General features: G+C 42.9%; 1 protein-coding gene across 5 annotated transcripts in view; it reads right to left on the bottom strand.

Moving 5' to 3' along the window:
- Positions 1 to 8,239: 8,239 nt before the first annotated feature.
- The window catches only part of LOC115095816 (transcription factor COE3), a 343,530-nt gene continuing 328,001 nt past the window's right edge, over positions 8,240 to 23,768 (bottom strand). For 3 of the 5 annotated variants that reach the window (XM_029610002.1, XM_029610004.1, XM_029610005.1), the window contains one exon: positions 8,240 to 8,816. In XM_029610002.1, the coding sequence (XP_029465862.1) occupies positions 8,785 to 8,816 (32 nt within the window). In that variant the 3' untranslated portion in view covers positions 8,240 to 8,784. Of the gene's footprint in view, positions 8,817 to 22,131; positions 22,217 to 23,768 lie in introns of all 5 variants that reach the window. The other 2 variants (XM_029610001.1, XM_029610003.1) reach the window with 1 other exon arrangement.

Here is a 23,768-nt window from a genome sequence, read left to right as displayed (position 1 = left end):
ATTTATTAGTAGCACGGTGTGTATCCATTGATGTGTTGTATTTGATGCTTTCTAACTATATCCCCTCCTGAATATCTCCATTCCCTCAAATAACTGTACAAAAAGCAGAGCCTATTACTACAAAAAACAGTTAAAAAAGAACTGAAGATGAACGCTCAGGGCAGCAATTCAGCTTGGAGGGTAAAGGATGTTGAGAAGGAAAAAGAATGGAAAGAGGAGGGGGAAAAATGTGATTAAAAATCCTGACCCTGAGAAGAGGAAGTGCAGTGGAAGAGTTGAAAGGGAAGGTAAACAAATTTAAAACCAGGTCCAGAGCTGAAGTGGAAATTCTTTGTTTTTTTTTATTTTATATATATATATTAGTCTTTCTTTTAAGATAATACAAACAAAGTTATCCTTAATACATTTCATGTGATAGGCCCAGTGAAACTTTGTATGTAAACCAAATGCATCAGTTTTAAGAACTTATTGATCGAGAAAAGGATGAGTGGAACAATTTCCAAAGAACAAATGGCACCATGAGTATTTTGAGTAATGCCTCTAAATCTTTGTATTACGTGAGTGTAAAACTGTGCTTTTCAAATGTGTAATATTTCACTGCCAAATAAGCTAACGGATGCTTTTTTTTTTTGCAAGTAGATATTCTATTAAACGACATTCATATGCTGCAACAGGGTCATATTTGGGGAGTAGCGTCAGCACGTAGCAAAACAGGGAGGGCAACTTTCAAACAACTATGCATATATTTGTGTGTATAGCTGCACATATATCTGATAGTATTTTATAACCTGTGAGGTGAATTTTACAAGCCTGACGTGCGCATTAGGGGATACACGAATATGTTGGACTCGCGCAATCCGCGTGGATTTTTAAAGTCGCCTGGGTGTGCATGTAAATGCTGCAGCATGCACATCTCAGAAGTTTTAAAAAAAAAAAAAAAAGAGCGGGGCATGGTCTGGACAGGGCATGGGTGTTTTGGGGCAGGAACCTAAAATTTGTGCGTAAATACTTACGTGATCCGAAGTACTTTACATCTGCTATGGGTGCCGTATAAGTTTAAAAATTTTAAAAACTAGGCTGATCTGTGGGGTTTAAAAGGTTAGGGCTAACTGGGGGGAGTAAAGTCATTTAAACTAGGGGGTTTGGTGAAGCTAGCTGTTAACTGGGGATGAACTGGTTTTACTGGCAATGGTGTGGCATGCCTCCCTTTTAAAATCCCCACATGCGGTAGAAGCAGCATAATCATGCATTTGCATGTGCCCACTTAAAAATTGGCGCACATATGTGTGTGGCAAGTCTATTTTATAACGTGTGCATGTTATAAAATAGCCGCATCCCTGAGTGCAGGTCGATGCACGTGTGCCAGTTTGAAAGTTGCCATCTGTGAATATTATATCCATATGTATTATTAAGTATGTGTATCTTTATTCCAGACCATAAGAGGTAGATTTTCAAAAGATGCATATGCAAAAAAGTGTATGTGTGTGCATAAAATGGCACACATGCAAGTATATGCTATTTTAAATATGGCAACATACATACATACATCAGGGACCATGAGTAAAACTGCACATATGAAAAAGGGGTGGGCCGGGGGTGTTCAGGGGAGGAACCAACATGTACATGCGTAAGTTGCTATTTTAAAATCTGCCAAAATCACACACGTCTTTTACTTGTGTATATTTACTTCTGCTCAATTTCAGACGTGATCGTAAACATCATAAAAGTGAAAACATGATGGGGTAGAGGGTCAGGTTGCAATGGGGGGACTTTAGGCTGAAGAGCCAGGAGGGTCTTCATGAGTTGCAGATGGACTTGGCGATCTGGTAGACTAATTGGTAAAACTGGTTGTTTCATTGCAGTGCGCATGTTATAAGATACCCAGATTTTTGCATATAAAAGCCAACTTATGGAGGGAAATAGAATCAAATTAATGCAATTAAAATCTACATGCACATCCTTGTAAAACTGGAAGTATAAATAGGTGGGTATATAAGTTCCTCACATTTACCCGGCTAACTTCCAATTTATTTGGCTACGTAGTGCCTTTCCTGCTATTTAGACGGACAAATTTGAACTTATTTGAATAAATAGCAGCACTTATCTGGATATATTCTGATTTATCTGGCTAAGCAGCAGCAGGCTTACATAGCCAGCTAAGTCTGAAAAGCACTACTTGTCCATCTATGTAGCCCTTTTCGGATTTATCTGGCTACATTCCTCAACTTAAATGGATAAATCAGCAGTTATCCAGATAAGTCTGAACGTGCGCGGCTTATGTATTTTAGATAAAAAAGCATATACACTCCCATATGTACTTGTATTTTATAACCTGTGCATCCATATATGTGCACATATGAGTGCCAACAGTTTTTAATATTATCCTCCCTGCATGTATGTATGTTTATGCATGAATACTTGAAAGGCATTAACGACCCGATTTTAAATGGCTGGCGCGCATAAAAAATTGGGGTTATGTGTGTGGCTGGGCCTTGTGCGCATTGGGGTACATTTTAAAAAACAGCGCGTGCGCGTACTTTTGTTCGCGCCCCAAGCGCAAACAAAAGTACGCCGGATTTTATAAGATCGCGCGTATCTTATAAAATCCGGGGTCGGCGCGCACAAGGGGGTGCACATTTGTGCAACTTGCGCGCGCCGAGCCCTGCTCGCGCTGCCCGTTCCCTCCCCCCACCTTCCCCTCCCTTCCCCTATCTAACCCACCCCCCAGCCCTACCTAAATCCCCCTACTAACCTTTATCCGTGAACTTACGCCTGCCTCCGGGCAGTCATAACTTACGCGCGCTGGCTGTCTGCTGACGCGGCAGGCCAAGCCCCCGGACCGCCCCCATGCCCCCGAACACGCCCCCAAGCCGACACCATGCCCCTGGCCATGCCCCCGACCACCCTTTTTGCAAGCCCCGGAACTTACGCGCGCTGCCGAGCCTATGCAAAATAGGCTCAGCGCTTGCAGGGGGGTTTTTTAAGGGTTACGCGCATAACTTATGCACGTAACCCTTTTAAAATCCGGCCCACTGCGTGCATTTTAAAAGGGGCCTGGCCGTGCAACCCTCGTTATGCACACAAGAGCCAGGCTGAAGAAAAGGTCCTGGGGGCGGAGCTGGAGGCGCCGGTACAGTGGCCATTTGCCGCTGTGCCGGGGAAGTGCGCACCGGTAGTCGGCCGGCGCAAGCAAGTTGCTTCTGCTCCAAAGGAGCAGCAACTTAAGAAACAAAAAAACCCCCCGAAGGTTCGTACCATTTAGGGGGTGGGGAAGGGAAGTTAGGGTAGGGTGGAGGGAGGGAACTGGGAAAGGCTGCGATGCGTAGCCATGCAAAACTTGCAAATTTCTACCACCCTTGCATGTGTTGCCCTGGATTTTATAAAATGCGCGTGCCGGCGCATACATGTTATAAAATTGCGTGTTCATGTTTGCGCACACATTTTTTAAATCTACCCCTAAAAGCAGGTATATCAATACATTGAATGTATATACTTTTCACTCCTATTTTTTTTAAATATATGTGCAAAAATAAAGTAGGACTTATTCATAAACTCAATTTATGCGCCTGAAGGGGTCATTCATCAAATTGCATTAAGGTGTTATCGCGGGTGTTAGGTTCCTAACGCCCACGATAATGCCATAACGCATGCAATAAATATCACATCGCGAAATTTATTTATTTATTTATTTATTTATTGATTGATTGATTTTTATATACCGACATTCGTCGGAACATCAATCCGGTTTACATTGTAACAAAATAACGAGAGAAATACAATAAACAGGGAAGGGAAGGGGGGAGCAGTAATGAAGGAGGAGAGAGGACAGCAGTAGGAAGGATAAGGAAAGAGAGAAATTTGATAGGAACATTTGAAGAAAATAAATTAACAATAGACAATATGTACAGGTGGGCTGGTAGGTACCAGACCAGTGATGGCAGTGACAGGGAGAGGTGGGGGGGTGGGGGGGGGGGTAATGGTAGGGTAAGCTTAAATGTGTATGCAAAGTTGAAAAATGTATTCAAGATTTGGGGCAGAATAAATGGAAATGAAGGCTGTTTAACATTGCGTGCGATAATGCAATGCACGTTATCACAGGATTTAATGCCGGAAATAACTACACCTTTTTTCTGAGTGTTATGCCTGTGATAGCTGTGTGTGATGGCTGAAATGGGATTTATCACAAATCCCATTTCAGGAGTGGAGGGGGAGGGAGAGAGTGAGAGAGTAAGCTTCTGTGGAGGTCCACTGATTTTTTAACTTTTTATTCCACAGTATTAGGAAGCATTATGAACTCAGGGTGAGGTTTGTGGGGTGAGTTGGGTTTTAGGGGGCAGGGTGAGGTTTGTGGGGTGAGTTGGGTTTTAGGGGGCAGTTTAACATGTACAAACAACACAGTTACCATCAGTGAAGATATCATCAAGCTAGGTAGAGAGAACATGGTACAAATCTACTCTTCTTTCACCTTTCATCACTCCAAATCAAATTAAATCTTCACTGATGGTAACTATGCTGTTCCTACAAATGACTGTGCATGTAAAATTGCCCCCCAGAATGCACCTCACCCTGAGTTACTTGTAACCCCTCTTATAATGGTATAAATAGCTAACTGTTTTATGAGCAGCAACCCAAAGCGTTGCGATAAAATAGCTGTGCGATGCTGTTCCTGGAAAATTACCCTAACCATGCACTTTTTTTTTTATCACGGGTGCTATTTTTACGATATTTATTGCAAAATGATGAATCTAGGCCTAAGTCAGCATATTTTAAAACATGCATGCGTAACTGAAATTAGCCAGTTTACCAATTACTCCACCAGTCCAGAGCATTGAGACCCTCCTGGTTCTTCCCCCTCAGTTTAACGGACCTCCCACCCAAAAAAATAATATATAATAAAGAAGTTTAATATAAGTCATGCCAGATAATTAGCAGGTGTAAAATTATGAAAATAAGTGGCCAAATGTACACGGGTGTCTTTTAAAATAGCAACTTAGGATGGTAACTTTCAAACCGGTGTATGTGTGCATATTCACGCGCATACATCAGCCCGCGCCCTGGTACACAGCCATTTTATAACATATGTGCGAGTATGTGTACATGTTATAAAATAGCCTGGGCACACATACTTTCGACAAATTTTAAGTAGACGCATGTACATGCGTCTGCTTACGCTTCTACCACATAAACTGGGGATTTTAAAAGGGGCACACTGATGCAATTCCCAGTTTTACCAGTTTATCACCAGTTTGTCCAGTTAAGGGATATGTCCTCCACCCCCCCCCCCCCCCCCAATTTGATAGCCTTCACTCCCCCCAGTTAGTCCTGACTCTTAAAACCCCACAGATCTGCCTAATTTTCTTTAAATTTCAACTTATAAGGTATCCAGTCAGAAGAAAAGTTATGTGGCATGGGGCCTTGGCACATACTGGGTCACATCAGTATTTGCGTGCACATCTTAGATTCACAACCTGAAATGCCCATGTCCTGCCCACACACCACTCCTTTTTAAAAACTTTGAGATGTGCATACTGCGGGAGATATGCATGTATCCCGACAAATTTTAAAATCCGCTTGGTATGCACGAGCCTGATTCCTTCGCACATCCCCTAATTAATGTATGCATCGGGCTTTTAAAATTCACCTCAATGTGCATAAATGTTGGCCCTGCCTTGAAATGCCCCTAGGGCACCCCTGTTTTACGCACATTTATGTGTGCGTGAAACGTAAAGTATGAAAATATTTTTAACTTTTATAAAGTACCAATTATGTGAATTTCAGGCGTTATATGTGTGTATATGCTCAGTTTTGCTCACATAACTCTTTGAAACTCCAGTGTCTAAAACACATATGTAAATAAGATGAAGCAGCCTCTGAGTCTACCGGATTTTTTGGGCCAAATGTACTGAACATTTTTCTCTTTAGACATAAAATGGAAAAAACACTTTTGTACATCTGGCCCCTTTACACCATGTATAATTGTTATCTTCACAGAGGAACAATACTTAAGTTCACTTTTTTTTTTTTTTTTAAATAAATGAAACTTTCAGTGTAGTTTTAGAACTTTGTGTTTGTCAGTTATTTTAATAATCAAACCTCAGATAAAATTACTAAAGGTGAAATTCACAGACAAGGAATACTTTAATTAAATATTATGAAAAATGAACATTTTTTATACAGTTAAATATCTGAAAAAATGTACAGATAAAGCAATTTTATTGTAGGGTTTTTAACAGTAAAATCTACCATTTAGTGAAGCGTTCAGTTTGGAGACAATGTAGCAATGAGTGCATTGACTAGTTAATCTAAAACACAAACAGACTGCAGTTATGAATAAACTTGCTAACTTTCTTAACATGTATACATGACCTCTTTTTTTAATTTTAAAGATCATAACCTTACCTATACAAAATAAAACTGAGGCAATTCAGTTCCAAAATTTCTTCTCAGGCTTTTCCACTTAGCTAAGTCATCTTAGCTATAACAGAATAAGTGTGTGTAACACATTTATTATTTGTGATATACTGTACTGTGGCATCCACCTTTATAAACACTTTACTAAAATGTGCATTTTGCCTAAAAAAGAAAAATGTCCCTCCTTTTTGTTTCAAACTTTAATTCTGCTGCAGTCTACTAGGTGCTGAGTATATTGCAGTGTGGCATTAGCAAACCATTTTAGTGCAAAAAGAAAAACAAGTTTACCATTTTGTCCCCTCAGTCTGTGGATTTGGCACTGTCAGGCACAATATATCATGGATGTCATTCCAATTTAAGAAGTACTGTCTTCGTTGTTGGGTTGCTACAGAAATGTCCTTTAAAATACATGATTGCTGAATGTAGTCTTACTTTTTCATGAACCATAATTTTTATTGCAAGATTTATGTGTATGTGCAGTGCAGCAGAAAACAGACACAGAAAGGAGTGACATTGTATATACCAGATTTGTGCTTTTTCTTAATTTTTTTTGTGTTTTTTATTTTTTACACCAAAAAAATCATCCAGATGATGAGATGATTACCAATAATGGTGTAAATCTGCAATATCATAACAGCACAAGGGTATGTTTAAAGAAGTCCATTTTAAGGCATCAGAGAAGTTTATGTGGCAAACGTTTTAATTAAACCATCAGTAAGTTTTGTTTTTAAAATTTAGGCCTTTGAATTTTTTCTGGTAAACACAGTTCAGCTATGTGGCAAAGTCATAGGTGTCAGCTAAAAATGATTTTTTTTTTTACATTCTATATAAAAAAAATAAAATAAAAAATAACCACAAATTAAATTATCTCTCTGCGGTTGCATCACATGCACATTTTCTACTAGTATTCATTACAGCCATGTGGCACAATTTTGTTTTGACTATACAACAAACAACTTTTATTCAAAATTATTTGTTCAGATAACTTAAAAATAATATAAAAATAAACAATGAATTTGAATTTTCCTCAAAATTAAAAAAGGGTGGAAAGACTAACGAATAGCACATTTTTAAAGTACAAATGAAATGTATGGACACTGTAATCATTCAAAAATAAACATACAGTATGAAGACATTTGTTCTTGGCTTAATGCTTTCCTTAGCATTACAATACCAGGTCATGACAGAAACCCATACATAAAGAACAAAAGAAAATGATGGAAAGCAATATACAAAATTTCAAAGATAAATACAATATTTATAATTGATATGTTACAAAATAAATTTCCTTGGTGACTGCAGATTGTTGCTGTGAAATAAAGTATAGTATTGCAATGAATAAGACTATTTTATTCCTTATAAATCTAATAGGGAATAAAATGTGCTTTTCTGAATATATTTAAATGGGTCTGAAAAAAATTCAAGACAAGTGTATAAATATTTAGCTACAACTTTGGCAAAATCACAAAAGTCTACAATTTTATAACCACATACAAAAAACACATTAGGGAAGAAGGATCTAGAAGTCAAAAGGACAATTTTCCGGTACAAGAAACATAGACTTCACAGTAGCCTAAGAATGCAATAGTATACAGTGCTAGCAATAAGTTGAAAAAATGTTGCAGATCACACTTGCTTAACAGGAAGCTCTAGCAGTGGAAGTATATTTTAACCAACAGACAGTAGCATTTTTTCTCTGTCAGTGTGCTTGTTGAAGGCAAGAGAATTCAATATCAAAGTTACAATTTCTAACTACAATAAGTTACAAAGTTTCATTTCATTAAGATGAAGTTAAGCAATTATAACCCCACCCTCCCTGACTCCCCAATTTAACTAATTCATATATTTATCCTTTTTTTTTTTTCCAGTTTGATGGCTCATACCTCCTTGGCCCCTTTTTCACCACAAAAAAAAATTCACATTATAGAGATACACAACCATTGTGAATCTAATTATGAGTACAGAAAAATGTTCTGAGGCATTTTTCATCAGTGTTTCATGATAATTGAAATGGTGCATCCACAAAGTTTCTCCCAACACATAGCAAGTACTAGACATAGCCAAGACGTAATCAGAAACTTTATACAAAATAAGTGTCACTTTTTCTGTATTCTTCAAGACTGAGAAATGTGAAAATATGATAAAAGTTCAGTCAATAAAATGGAATTGTTCATGAAGAAGTAGGTTGTTTGCATGTTGATTTGCAATAGTTCAAATAAAATCTTTAAACAAAGTCTTTTTTGTAGCATTTAAATTTACTGCTGATTTTGTTTGAAGGTATTTTTTTCCATCAGCATGTCTTAATATACTAAACCTGTCCCCTGAATCCCATCTTTCAAAGCTTCATGTTACAGTAGGTAAACAAAAGAGACCTTACATTGGTGGGACTACAAGTCCGGACATAGCTGAAAAAAGAGAAACAAATCATTAGCGATCTATGATCAATGAAATGACTTTCATTTTGTTTCTTATAACCTATCATAGTCTTAAGTATTACACAGATAATTAGGTCATCCCCTTACTATTTTAAATCAACGACTATTGTTTTCATCTATTTGATGTGATGTATAGCTGGAAAGACAACAGGAAAGTGCTTTCCTAATAAGACATTGAACAAAGATTTCACTTTGAGAAAGAAGAGGACTCTGACAATTTTTGTGCAAAGCATCCTGCCTCCTACATGTGTGATATTTCTCTTAGCGTTTTGTTAATGGCAAATAGTGGGCCAAATTCCCTAGAGGATGGCTGTGCTGACAGCTGAGAAACAACATGGTCACTTCTGGTAATGTCAGACAGGGCCAGCTCACTCACCAGTCGGGGACCAAATGCTTCTTAAGTTCTTTAAATGAAAATCTCACTAACCCTAGCTTCTCCTAGACTTCAGGCCTAAATAGAAAACCTGAATTCAGGTAGTAGCATTTGCATGTTATCACAATAGTAGGTTTAATGAATCAAAGACTAAGATCAAAAGCAAGTAGAATGCGGCTATCTTGGAACCTTGAAGACAGACTGTCATACAACAAGGAAAGCATTTTCAGCATTTAAATACTGATATGCCATTACTGCTGTTCTGCTTTAAGTTATTTTTATGGTCTACACTGTCACTAAATTTAGTGCTGTTTAACTTTTTTCAAAATATTTCTCATTAATTTATGTATTATAGATATTAATATATTTGTTCATGTAGTGATATGAACTTCAATTTCTCAGTTCATTAATTTCAACAATATTAATTTGTTTTAGACACACGATTACAAAATTATGACTTTAAAGACTTGTGCATGGAACACATTTCTTATGTAATATAATCTCTTTGAATGATTTTCTACCCCTGTAAAATACTGCAATTGTTTTAACAGCATATTTGGGCTTCAAGCAATTTTCATATAGTGTACTCTGTAGGTTGTTTTTTTGTTGCATGTCAGAATTTTGAAACTTCTTTAAAAGTTAAGATCTGACTATATGTGTTATACTTTTTTTGGGGTGTATTTGAAAACAATTTGTCACTGAATTACTTAACATTATCTAATTTTCTCATAAAATGTATCAAAGAAATATAAAATAAATGCACTTTGTTTCTAGTATTTTAAATCAAATGTTATAAATCAGGGCTTCCCAAATCTGTCCTGAGGACCCCACAGCCAGTGGAGTTTGCAGGATATCCACAAGGAATATGCATGAGATAAATTTGCATACCACAGAAATTCATTATATGCAACGGAGGCTGTAGGATCCCCAGGACAGGTTTGTGAAGCCCTGTTATAAACAGATAGTTAATGATGGCAGATATTCACTTCACATAAATAACTTAGTAAAAATAAAAATATTGAATCAATATTTAATGGGCTCTTAGTTGTGGCAGAGAAATTTCTACATAGTTGTCAAGTGACCTGTATATTGGTCCTGAGGAAAACTTGAATCTTTGCTGTGTGTGATATCTTTTATTGGATTAGCAAAAATGATGCTCTAGAACATGAGCTTTCAAAATCTCATAGGTCTCATCTTCTCATCTGAAGAAGAGGCCTGTGAGGTCTAGGAAGATCATGTTCTCCAATATCTTTCTTTTTTGGGCCTTTAAATGTACCATAACCTACAGACTCAAATAAAAAACTTTATTATATTTTTGCACAAGGCAAGCCTTCAGTAATCTGTGTGTAATGCTACTGATCATATAATTTGTAAAGAATCTCAGAACGTTCAATTTTTTTTTAAGTTGGAAAAAATCAATTCAAAAACTTTGTTAGAGAAACATGGTTTTAATAGACGTACAAAATCAAAGAAATTCAGTTATTATTTTCCTAGCAATCTTAAGTCAATATCTTTTTGCACTGTCATTATACCAAACATGATGTCTATGACATCAAGTCATAATTGTGAAAAACAGGTTAGAACTTTGGTACCCAGAAGAGAAAAACTTTTCATACTGTCATTGCATCACAAATGTTTTAATGATATCCTTCCACTATTATGTAAAATACAGTGTCATATATTTGTACACAGATCATATATTCGTAAACTGGAAATTTATAATGCTGTTAAATTATTTCTACTCATACATGTTTTATAGATATATGCAGTTTAGATGAATTCCATGTATTTGTACATACATTCTTGATTGTATCAGCCAAGGCCCTGGAATCTTCTGATTTAGTAGGAATGTTCAGAATTCACATAAAGGTAGATTTTAAGAGTTGTGTGTTTGCCGGCACACACACATGGACGCATAGATTTTGTAACATGTGCGTGTCTATGCACACATGTTATAAATTCTGTTACCCATGCGCACTATTTTATATCGATATATGCATGTATATGCAAACGCTGTCTCGTGCGTGTAAGTGGGGGGATTTTAGTAGATGCGCACGGCGACACATTAGGGCCTATTTCCCTGTTCCCTACCAATTCTCCCCTGTAAAGGAGCGGATTTCATAAAACCCCTACCTAAGCTGCAGGAAAATTAGTTCTTACCTGTTAATTTTCGTTCCTGTAGTACCACGGATCAGTCCAGACAGTGGGTTGAGCCTCCTTTCAAGCAGGTGGAGACAGACTAAAACTTGCAGGATGCCCTATATCAGGACAGAGCCTATCCTCTAACCCTTCAGTATAACGTATGTCAAAGCATAAAACAATAAACCCAAGAATAAGATCAAGCAAGTAACCAAAAAGCTCAACGGAGCAACAATAGATTAATGTAGAAGCATGGTATACCTATACGCTCTTGCATAAACTTGGTATAAAATAACCACCAAGGCTTCCAGTGTAAATGCTCAGTAATCTTGCACCAAGGAAAATATGAAAATCTGCAGACCTGCAAGAAAACAAGCTTCGAGAGGACAGAAGACAGACAGGGAAGGGCGTCTGGACTGATCCGTGGTACTACAGGAACGAAAATTAACAGGTAAGAATTAATTTTCCTTTCCTGTACGTACCCGGATCAGTCCAGACAGAGGGATGAACCAAACTTCCCTAACCTGGGTGGGACCGAGACAGTCCCGCTCGAAGCACTTGCCGCCCAAAGGAACCGAACACCGGAGCGAGTACATCCAGACAGTGGTGCCGAGCAAAAGTGTGCAGAGACGTCCAAGTGGCGGCCCTGCAAATCTCCTGCGGGGAGACAGATTGAGTCTCCGCCCACGAAGTAGCCTGAGAACGCAGAGAATGGGCCTTCAGACCCTCAGGAAGCAGACAACCTTGACAAAGATACGCCAAGGAAATGGCTTCCTTCAACCACCGCGCAATCGTGGTCTTAGAAGCCTGCTTACCGCAGTTGGGACCACTCCAAAGGACGAAGAGATGGTCCGATACCCGGAAGTCATTGGTGACCTGGAGATAGCGAAGCAAGACTCGTTTCACATCTAGCCGACGAAGGTTGCCACCCGCCGTACCCGCAATCTCCTCCGGAGAGAACGCTGGGAGCTCGACCGACTGGTTGACATGAAAAGCAGAGACAACCTTAGGCAAGAAGGAAGGAACCGTCCTGAGAGAAACCCTGGAATCAGAGAAACGCAAGAAGGGCTCCCGACAAGACAGCACCTGAAGCTCGGAAATACGGCGAGCAGAGGAAATAGAGACCAGAAAGACAGTCTTTAGAGTAAGATCCTTGAGCGTAGCGTGGCGAAGAGGCTTGAAGGGAGCCGCACAGAGAGCACGAAGGACCAGGGCCCCTCAGGAAATAAATCACGTCAGGGTGAGCTGCTAAGGCATGACCGTCCACCCGACCCAGGAGAGAGCCAAGCGCCGAGACTTGAACGCGTAGAGAACTGAAGGAGAGACCCTTAGAGAGACCATTCTGAAGAAAAGAAAGAATCAAAGGAATCGAGGCGGAGCGCGCAGGGACACCCGCCTCCGTACACGCGGACTCAAAAACTTTCCAGATGCGCACATAGGCCAGAGAAGTCGACTGCTTCCGGGCTCGCAGCAGGGTGGAGATGACCTCCTCCCTATAACCTTTGCACCTCAGGCGACGCCGTTCAAAAGCCAGGCCACAAGACAGAAGCGATCGGCCTGGTCGAAAAATACAGGCCCCTGCCGGAGGAAACGAGGGAGATGACCGAGGCGCAGGGGCCCGTCCACCACTAGATTGATGAGATCCGCGAACCACGGCCTTCGCGGCCATTCAGGAGCGACAAGAATTACCAGTCCCCGGTGGAGCTCGATTCTCCTGAGAACTTTCCCCACCAGTGGCCACGGGGGAAACACGTACAGAAGGACGTCTGCTGGCCAAGGTAGAGCCAGAGCATCCACGCCCTCTGCGCCGTGCTCCCTCCAGCGGCTGAAGAACCGATTGGCCTTGGCATTGCGCAGAGTCGCCATGAGGTTGAGGTGAGGAGGACCCCACCTGTCCACTATCAGAGCCATGGCCGCGTCCGAGAGCTCCCACTCTCCCGGATCAAGCGACTGCCGGCTGAGGAAGTCGGCTTGAACATTGTCTTTTCCGGCGATGTGAGAAGCCGCAAGGCATTGTAGGTGACGCTCCGCCCAAGCGAGGAGACGGCTGGCTTCTAAGGCTACCAGGGGACTGCGAGTGCCCCCTTGGCGATTGATATAGGCGACTGTGGGGGAGTTGTCGGACAGGACTCGAACCGCCTTGCCGCGGATCAGGGGAAGGAACTCCTGAAGGGCCAGACAGACCGCCAAAGTTCCCAGCGCGACTGAGTCTGGGACCATGTCCCCTGGGTGGACTGAGAAAGGCAGACCGCACCCCAGCGCAACAGGCTGGTGTCCGTGGTTACTATCGTCCACTGTGGAGCTTGAAGAGGCATCCCTTGCAGGAGATGAGGAAGAGACAGCCACCACTGTAATTCGTCGGCAGTAGACTCCAAGAACGGAAGGACTACGTGGAACTGCTCCGACACTGCCAACGAGACAGCAAAGCTTTCTGTAACAGACGCATATGAGCAAAGGCCCAGGGGACCAGATCGATGGTAGAAGCCATGGAGCCCAGGACTTGGAGATAATCCCAGGCTGTCGGGGAAGATAGCGCAATCAGATTCTGGACCTGATCGATCAGCTTGAGGGCTCGCGCCCGAGGTAAGAATACCTTGCCTACTCGGGTGTCAAAGTGTGCTCCCAGAAATTCCAACTCCTGGGAGGGCTGAAGCTTGCTCTTGGAAAAGTTCACTATCCACCCGAGAGAGGCAAGGAGCTACAAGACGTGATCCACCGCCTGCCGGAAAGAGGTCTCTGACTTGGCCCTGATGAGCCAATCGTCCAGATAGGGATGGACGAGAATCCCCTCCCGGCGCAAGGCCGCTGCCACTACTACCATGACCTTCGTGAAGGTGCGAGGAGCGGTTGCGAGGCCGAAGGGGAGAGCTCGAAACTGGAAGTCCTGGTTGAGAATGAGGAATCGGAGATACTTCTGGTAGTCACGGTGGATGGGAATATGAAAAAATGCTTCTGCAAGATCGAGGGAAGCAAAGAACTTTCCGGGACGGACTGCCGCAATGACCACCTGTAGGGTTTCCATGCGGAAGTGGGAGATCTTGAGGGCTCGATTGACCCTCTTGAGGTCCAGGATTGGGCGGAAGGACCCGTCCTTTTTTGGCACGGTGAAGTAAATAGAATACTGGCCGGCGCCAATTTCCCCTTTTGGGACTGGGACCACTGCCCCCAGATCCAGAAGCTTGGAGTGAGTCTGGACCACTGCGTCCCTCTTGGCCCGGCCACAAGGGGAGAACAGAAAGAGATCTGGAAGTTCCCTGACAAGGTCAAAAGCGTACCCGTCTCTGATAATGTCGAGGACTCACTGTTCCGACGTGATTTTGACCCATTCCTCGAAAAACAGGGAGAGGCGTCCGCCGAGGTAAGGGACCGAGGAATGGGTCGGCTGAACTTCATTGCGTGGCAGGTTTAGCGGTGGTACGCATGGGCTGGCCCTCACGAAAGGACTGCGACCAGGACTGCGCACGAGAAGACCCCCCTCGCAGCACCGCCCCGCCCACGAGAAGCGGAGCGACGCTGACCCCTGAAGCGAAAGCGAGAGGCCGCGAAGGACCGAGAAGACTTAGGGCGGTCCTCTGGAAGCTTATGGACCTTGTTGTCAGCCAAGGAGTCCATAAGCTTGTTGAGGTCCTCGCCAAAGAGCATCTTACCTTTGAAGGGAAGCGTGCCCAGCCGGGTCTTCGAGGACTGATCAGCCAACCAGTGGCGTAGCCAAAGGAGCCTCTGGGCAGCCACTGCCGAAACCATCGTCTTCGCCTGCACACGGACCAAATCGTAGAGGGCGTCTGACACGTAAGCGATTACCGCCTCCAGACGTTCAGCTTATTCTGCCTCACCTGGCGGAAGCTCCCGGGTGCAGAGTAACTGTTGGACCCACTGGAGGCCCGCCCGCATCATGAGACTGCTACAGCAAGACGCCCGAACCCCGAGGGCTAGGACATCAAAGATGCGCTTCAGGTGAGCCTTCAGCTTACGATCTTGTGAATCCTTCAAGGCCGTGGAACCTTCCACCGGAATCGTGGTGTGCTTGGCCACTGCAGAAACATAAGAATCCACCGATGGATATTGCAACAGCTCCAAGCCTTCTTCCGGGAGGGGATAGAGCTTATCCATCGCACGCCCCACCCGGAGCGCACCCTCAAAAGCCTCCCATTCCCACAGGATAAGGAGCTTAAGCATGGGGTGGAAGGGAAAGGCCGGAGCCCGGAGCCCTTCCAAAACCGGGTTCATATCCTTAGGGAGTGAGGCCATGAGATTATCCACGGAGGAACTTTCCAGACCCAGCTCCTCCAAAACAAAAGGGAGGAGGGGCTCTAACTCCTCCTTAGAAAAAAGACGAAGGGCTCTGGGGTCATCCCCCTCTAGGGGGGGGCATCCGCCGAATCCGAGGAAGCAGCGGGGTCTGAGGACCCGGGAGACACCGGGGTGGGGGGGCACCCCCGGGACCACCCGCACCCGAACTGGTCCCTGAGGCTCCGTGGCCGGTCCAGTGGTCAACGGCGCTGAACGAGGGATTTTTGGCGGGGGGGGGGGGCAAGGGGGGGGCTTTCATCCAGCTCATGCAGGCTAGCTAGATAAGATTGTGCATGAAGAGGACGAAATCCGCGGAAAAAGGGACCCTGGATTTGCCAGGGGGGGGGAGGGAGGGGGGGCGAGGGAAGGTCAGGACCCTCCTCCTGGGGACACGCGGGGGCCAAATCGGGGGTTAAATCAAAAAAATCCGGCCCCCCCTGCCCCAGGGAGCACTGAAATCGGCCCCGATGAAAAATCCAAGATGGCGGCTGTTCCTGGGCTCTGCCGACCCGGGAAAGGCCTAGCCATGCCGGGAGGAGTGGAACCCTGGGCTAAATTTGCTTGTCCTGCCGAGGAGGGACCTTTCCCACCCGGCAGGCAAGCAGTGCAGAGGCCCTGACGCGAAAAACGCGAAGAAGACAGCCCACAAGAAAGACAGGCTGTCAGCCGGGACATAGCTAAACCTCGGCTGAAGAAAAAAAAGTTGAAAAAAAGCTTGATTGACAGCCTGCACAGCAGGAGAGAGCAGGCGGGAAACCTGCTGCCTTCTGCTTCTCTGACTGCCGGTTCTAGCCCTACTCTGACCAGAAAAAAATAAAAAGCTGGTCAACTGCTGCAAATAAGTTAGAGGTAGGTGAGTACCTGCAACTTATTGAAAGTTTAACACCTTTTAACTCCTTTTTTTTACTGAGCGCAGCAGCGGTTCAAAACTCTCTCGGCAGCCAGAGGGGGAACGAGGCCCAGAAAGTGTCGGTCCCCACACCTGGAAGTGTCCACGAACTCAGGACTATGCAGGGAACCCCCTCCTGCAAAAGGGGACAAGCCCCCCTGAGCCGGGCAAGAGCTGGGAGACGGATGTCTCCCACACAAAAAACAGAAAAGCACTAAAGAAGGCAGAAATTTCCTTCAGAGATCCTTTTTTTTTTTTTTTTTTTTTAAAACAAGAACCAAAAGAAGTACTTGCTTGAGCCTAAAGAGAAAGAAGAGGCTGACTAGCCTACAGCAGAGAACCGAAGGGGAGATGCTGCACCTGCTGGAGACAGACGAATACTGAAGGGTTAGAGCAGTGGTTCTCAACCTTTTTTCGGCCGGGACACACCTGACAGATGGTTCTCATATGCGTGACACACTGAACATGTGACCGTCAAGGGGCAAAATGTAAATATACATTCTGCATCCTCAGGAATCCCCTCCACCCCCAAAAATGGGTGCAAAGCAGATCTAGGGCATTACCCTGTACAACTCGCCATCTAAAAAATATATTCTGGTTCTGATGACATCTCAGTAAAAGCAAAACAAACTCTCTTTACTGGCAGGCACAATACCCCTCCTTATGAAAAGAGAGTAATTTACCACTACAAATATTTAACCAGGCCCTAAACACTAATACACCTCCTATTAGGAAAACAGAGTAAGCCAAGCTGCTATAGATAGATACCTACTTAGAAATAATTGTAATACTATACTAATAAATGTTACAAAACAACTGATGAACAGAATAACATCCAACAATTAAAAACTCATAAAAATTATTAAAAATTGTCCAAATATCAATAAAATATTTCAAAACAGCAGACACATCACATAATACCCAATAATTAAAATGGCAATCAAGAAAAATAAACTTAAAAAGCCGCCTTTACTTACCCTCTCCAGCAACTCTCCTACTCCTTTCCCTTGCAGACCAATAGCACTCACCAGAAGCAGCAGTGGCTGCTGAAGCTCTGTCCTCACAGTCCTCTTCCTTAGGGCCCACAACCAGTCACAACCAGTCTCTGTCTCACACAGACCAGTATCTCCCTAACTAGTATCTCTTCCTCACACTCACACCAGTCACCTCACTGACCAGTCTGTCTCTCTCACACACACACACACACACCAGTCATCTTCCTGACCAGTCTGTCTCTCTCTCATAGAAACAGATCACCTCTGACCAGTCTCTCTCTCAATCACATACAAATGTTCTTGCTCCCATTCTACCACAACCCACAAAGCTGCCACTCACACACCCAGGCACCAATTCTACCTCACACACAAAAAACTGCCACTCATGCACCCAGGCACCCATTCTACCACACACACAAAAAACTGCCACTCACGCACCCAGGCACCCATTCTACCACAACCCACAAAGCTGCCACTCATGCACCCATTGTACCACACACACACAAGCTCTCACTCATGCACCCAGGCACCCATTCTACCATACACACACACAAAGCTGCCACTCAGGCACCCATTCTACCACACACACAAAGTTGCACTCTCACACCCATTCTACCACACACACACACACCCATTCTACCACACACACAAAGTTGCACTCTCACACCCATTCTACCACACACACACACCCATTCTACCACACACACACACACACCCATTCTACCACACACACAAAGTTGCACCCAGGCACACATTCTACCACACACGGAGTTTCTTCTCATTGTTTTCCCCAATAAGCCTGGCCTCCGCTTATCAGCTGCCGCTGACCTGACTTCCGGGGGTGCGCAGGGAATCTCCGCTCTTCAGTCCCTCCGGCTTAGCCTCCAGCAGCGGCGCACAGGTCTTTTCATTCTTGACTTCAGTCCCGCCGGCGGTGCACGGGTCTCTCCATTCTTCGGCCGCCGGCGGCGGCGCACAGTCCTCTTCACTCTTCGGCCTCTGGCGGCAGCGCACGGGCCTCTCCATTCTTCGGCGGCGGCAGCGCACGGGCCTCTCCATTCTTCGACCTCCGGCGGCGGCGCACAGTCCTCTTCACTCTTCGGCCGCCGGCGGCCAAGAAGAAAGAATTCCCGCGGCACGGCCTTTCTTCTTCCCGCGCACCGCGTATCACTTCCTGTTCCGGGTCCGGGGGTGGAATGCAGGCGCGGGAAGAAGAAAAGGCCAGCCGCGGATGCCACAGTTGGTTTTTTTTTTGCACTGCTGCCGTTCCCGCTGGGCTTGAACGTGCTGATAGCCCGGCAGCAACGGCAGCAGGGAAGAAAGAGCAGCGGGAGGGACCGGGAGCCACGCGACACACCTGCTGGTGCTTGGCGACACACTGGTGTGTCGCGACGCACCGGTTGAGAACCGCTGGGTTAGAGGATAGGCTCTGTCCTGATATAGGGCATCCTGCAAGTTTTAGTCTGTCTCCACCTGCTGGAAAGGAGGCTCAACCCACTGTCTGGACTGATCCGGGTACGTACAGGAACTTCCTTTTACTCTACTAGCCCCGACCGCTAAAACCCCGCTGACTACCCTAGATTTTTAAAGTTTACTATTTACCCACAGTCCATAGCAGCAGCAACTTACATGATCGTCAGATCCCGGCGCATGCTTGTGTGTGATTCGGACTTAATGGCACTGTTCCGGCTCGCCCAGACCCCATCCCTGGCCTGTCCTGTTTTGTGAAATCCTTTCCAAAGCGCTTACCAGGAGATACGTGCATGGCTGCTGGCCTCTTAAAATCAGTGTCCCGTTCACACACTTATCTCCCAGATTTGCTGTGAGTAGGGCTTTTAAAATTCGCCCTATATTGTTAAAATGCAAACTTCTGTTATTGTTAAGTTCATTTGTGATCATACATGGCTGAATGCCGCCTTACATATTCATACCCCTCAACGAAACCTCCGATCCTCTGGCAAGGCATTACTATCCATTCCATCTCCGAAATTGCACATTGTGACAGAGTGCTGTCTTTGGCAGGTCCAAAAATATGGAACTCACTACCAGTTGACATAAGACTTGAATCACATTCACACATGTTCAAAAAAAACTTAAGACATGGCTTTTTGAACAGGCATTTTCACAGTGAAATTAGTCTCCTAATTTTTTAATTTTATAATTTTAGTTTATTGTAATTATTTACTTATTTAAATACTAGTTTACGGGCAGTCAGAGTTTGATAATTTTACTAATTGTATTACTTAAATTTATTTTACATTGCATAACCTGTATTTTAGTATGTTTTACCTATATATTATGTTTTATACTTTGGTTTTAATGTCTTACGATGTAAACCAATATGAAGCTTTTACGAATATCGGTATATAAAAAGTGAATAAATACATAAATAAAATACGTTTTTGCTGTAATCATGGCATGCACTTCCTACCAGTCACAAACATTTGTACACGTCTGATCACTGGCATTTTGTAGTAGTCACATACAGTATGTATTATGGGGTCCATATTGAACAGCATTTAGCTGGATAACTTGTGAGTTACCCATCTAAATGCCAACTTTTGAATATTTCAAGCTGCTTATCCAGCTACATTTTAGTCAGATGTCTCATTATCTGGATAAAATTTAGCCAGATAACACAGGGACATTCCAGGAGGTCTTTTGGGGTGAAGTTAAATTCACTGAATAGGTTATCCGACTAACTCTGATATTCAGTTAGCTAGGTAACTTTGATCATGATGTAAAGTAGTCCTAAGATTACCTAGATAAAGGCCTGGATTTTCCAGTCTCGCAGAGAATGGTGAATCCTGGCGGTAACAGGGCCGGGCCTGCAAAAGCCGGCAGCGACCGCACCATCGCGGTGTTATCGCTGCCGGCTTTCGCACCCAATAGCGCCACCATGAAAGGTGGCGCTATTGGGCGTGCTACTGGCGGCGATAATGTGGCTTACCTTATCGCCGCCAGCGAACATACCGCCGCTTCCGCCTCCTTACCGCCCCGACTCCTCCCCTCCCCACCCTCACTCCATCCCCCGCTTGCTATCGCACACGAAAAGTCCCTTTTCGCATGCAATACGGATAGAAAATAACCCCCAAAGTTAGTTAGGTATATTCAGTTGCAACACAACACGCTGAATACCTTGACAAAGTTAGACAGATATGTTCATCCGGCTAGCTTTGCAAACCAGCCAGCAGCTGAATATTGCCCCCTATATTTCTAAATAAACAATCATTTTAACTTTCTATATTTCACATAGTTATGACATGATATAGAGATCCATTTGTGATGCAATGACAAAAGTATGCTGGGACATCCATAATTCTGTATTTCCTAACTTCTTTGTTAGAATCATACAATTACTCTAACGAAGGTTTTGAACTGAATTATCAATTTTTTAGTTTTGTTTAGCATCCATATTGGTCTTCATAGCAATATTGTATCTATAGAAACATGGACACAAAGGTCCTGATTCACTAATGCATTTCTCCCATTCTGTGTCTGTGGGAAAAAGGCTTAGTTAAATCAGGGCCTAAGTTCTGTATTACACTGAAAATCCACTTCAATATAAAAACACTGCATATTGATCTCCATGGCAATTCCTTGTACTAGATATCAATATTCAAGGTGAAAATGTGAGTAAATGTGTCAATGTTCTATTACTCATGATGAGATTATTCTGACATTTGCAAATGTTATGTTTTTTAGGTGTTCTTTACAGGAAGAGCTGGGGAATGCTTTATGTCAATGCAGTTTCTGTCTGTGTACTTTTCCAACTTACAAGCATAACTTTCAAAGTTCTGTAACACTGCAAAAACAGGCATATATGCTAACTATACTGGATGCAGCAAGAAGGTGCCAGATCCTGGATCTGAGTTCATAAAAGAGGCATATTTTTAAAATGCCGCAGAATTTATAGTTGTAATTTGACTAGCAATGTAAATTTACGTGTGTAAGTTGATGAAAAGGGAAACAGACAGAAATTGCCAGGCCATACGCACATATTTCATTTCTCAAACAAACACTGCCTCTTTCTCTTACACACTGACACTAACACACTCCCTTGCTGAAACCCACACGTAGACAGATCCTCTATTTGACACATACACCCACATGACAGCATCGCTGTTACCAACACAAACACATATACAAAGCCAAGCTATTTCTCAAATATACCTACACCACTTCAGTTTCATATACACACATACTCAGTTAGCCTGTATCTCTCATACAAACACACAAAGCCTCCCTCACATACCCATAACTCTTAATCTTCTCTCACTCACACATATGCAAAAGCAATCCCTCCCTCTCTCTCTCTCTCTCTTTCTCTCTCACATACATACAAAAACAAAGTCTCATAGTCACTCATATACTCAAACCCAGCCTCCTCATGTGCCACATGTACATATAAATACAATTTGGAAGCTTGCACATAATGTAAAGAATGCCTTTGGAAATTTTGTGTACTCCATGGATTACATATTTCCAATCTTGTTTCATGGATTCTTTTTTTTTAACTGTGCATGTGCATGAATAGATTTTTAAACCCAAATTTCTCAAAACCCCCAAAACTTAGAAATTCAAAAAAATCAAAGGTACCTGCTTTGTGTTAACCTCTAACGGAGTGCAAAATTTGGTTTTAAAATTCCAAGCCATTTTTGAGCTAGAGGAGAGCAAAAAAGGTCTGAAAAAATTTCAAAAGTAAACAAATTGTCATTTTTCACACTTGTCTACCTCAAAAACTACTGAACTGAATTTTCTGAAATTTGGCAGCCTGACAAGAATTGGAATTCAGACCATGATTGCCAAATTTCATAAAAAATAGCTTTTGGGGGGTAAAACACTGAGCAAGTGACTATGAAGATTTAATTACAGATCTGCTCTTGAAATCATAACTATCATAGTGCTCCTGCACCACCACAATATATTGAGAATGAATATTTCTTATTTAGAAACATTTTTCATTAAAAAAAATCCAGAAAGGAGTCCATACTTTGATATAATGCATGGAAATATCTTCCCAGAAGAAAATTTGCTTTCAGAAGCAGCATCGGATCCTGAGGTCATCTTGATAATATTTATTCAGGCATGAAATGGTATGGAACTCCACATAATTTTTTTTCCAAGCTCTGGTATCCTGAGGTACAGATCCTGAGGTATAGATTTAACATGTACACCAGTGTTTTGGAAACTAAAACTTAATATAGTTTAATCATAATTTGTTTATCATAGCACTTATATTTATCATAGTTTGTTTTCTGAACCATAGAATGCTTCATTTTGCCTCATTGTGACTTTTTTTTGTTCTCATTTTTCTGTTGTACAAAGTAATAAAAAAGCTGTTATCAGTAGTGCACAGCTTTTCACCTTTCTCCAAATAAAATTAATACTAAATATGAATATGTGATGTGTAATGTGATGTGTGTTAGGTACAACTCTTTATAAATTCTATTGAAATCAATAGCAGGCAACTATAGTGCACTTCAGGATAGTTCTAGCGCTATTCTGATGGCTCAGGGTAATGCTGTGCTCTGCCATGTGGGAGATCTGGCTTCAGTCCTCAAGCCTGGTTTTTGCTCTTCATGTTGGCTGGAGCTGTAAATGCTGTGGGCTGCAATGACACCTAGTGAGTTTAAAACTGGGGGGGGGGGGGAGACACAGGGAAGAAACCCTGGGTGGGTACAAAAGAAGACTCGGGGTGCCAAAGCCCCAACAGAGACCAGTTCTGACTGAGCTGGAAGCCCAAGGGAGCAGGAGGATGCTGCCGGGCAAAAGAAAATATTAGTTATCAGGGGGTGTATGCTCTTCATTTCTGAGGAGCAAGGCATGAGAAATGAATGAGCTCTGAGACTGGAATGCTACTTGAAAAACTGTAAACAAAAGAAATAAAAAAAAACCAACTCTCTAAATTACCTTAACTAGATCTTTCTGGGATTTAATTTTTAAAACATTAATTAAAATAGAAGGATATTACCATACTAGACTGTACAGCAAAGTCCTTAACAGCAATGAGTGCAGAGAATGATTAAATGACAGGGAAGGGGCATGTAAAGTATACATCAAATATGCATGGATGCAAAGTTAGTTAAAAGTGTATTGTATGAAACTTAAAGGGATCCTGCTTATAATATAGCTAAATGTTCTCTAATGCAACAATTAAGATCAAGCAAGGATTTCCTTACATTCTTTTGGTACTGTTGGTAATTGATTTTTTTTCCCCACAATGTATGCGCATC

Source organism: Rhinatrema bivittatum, chromosome 7, assembly GCF_901001135.1.
Source record: "Rhinatrema bivittatum chromosome 7, aRhiBiv1.1, whole genome shotgun sequence".
In the NCBI taxonomy this organism is placed as follows: Eukaryota; Metazoa; Chordata; class Amphibia; order Gymnophiona; family Rhinatrematidae; genus Rhinatrema; species Rhinatrema bivittatum.
Note: the sequence above shows the minus strand (reverse complement) of the source record. Positions and strands in the feature narration are given on the sequence as shown.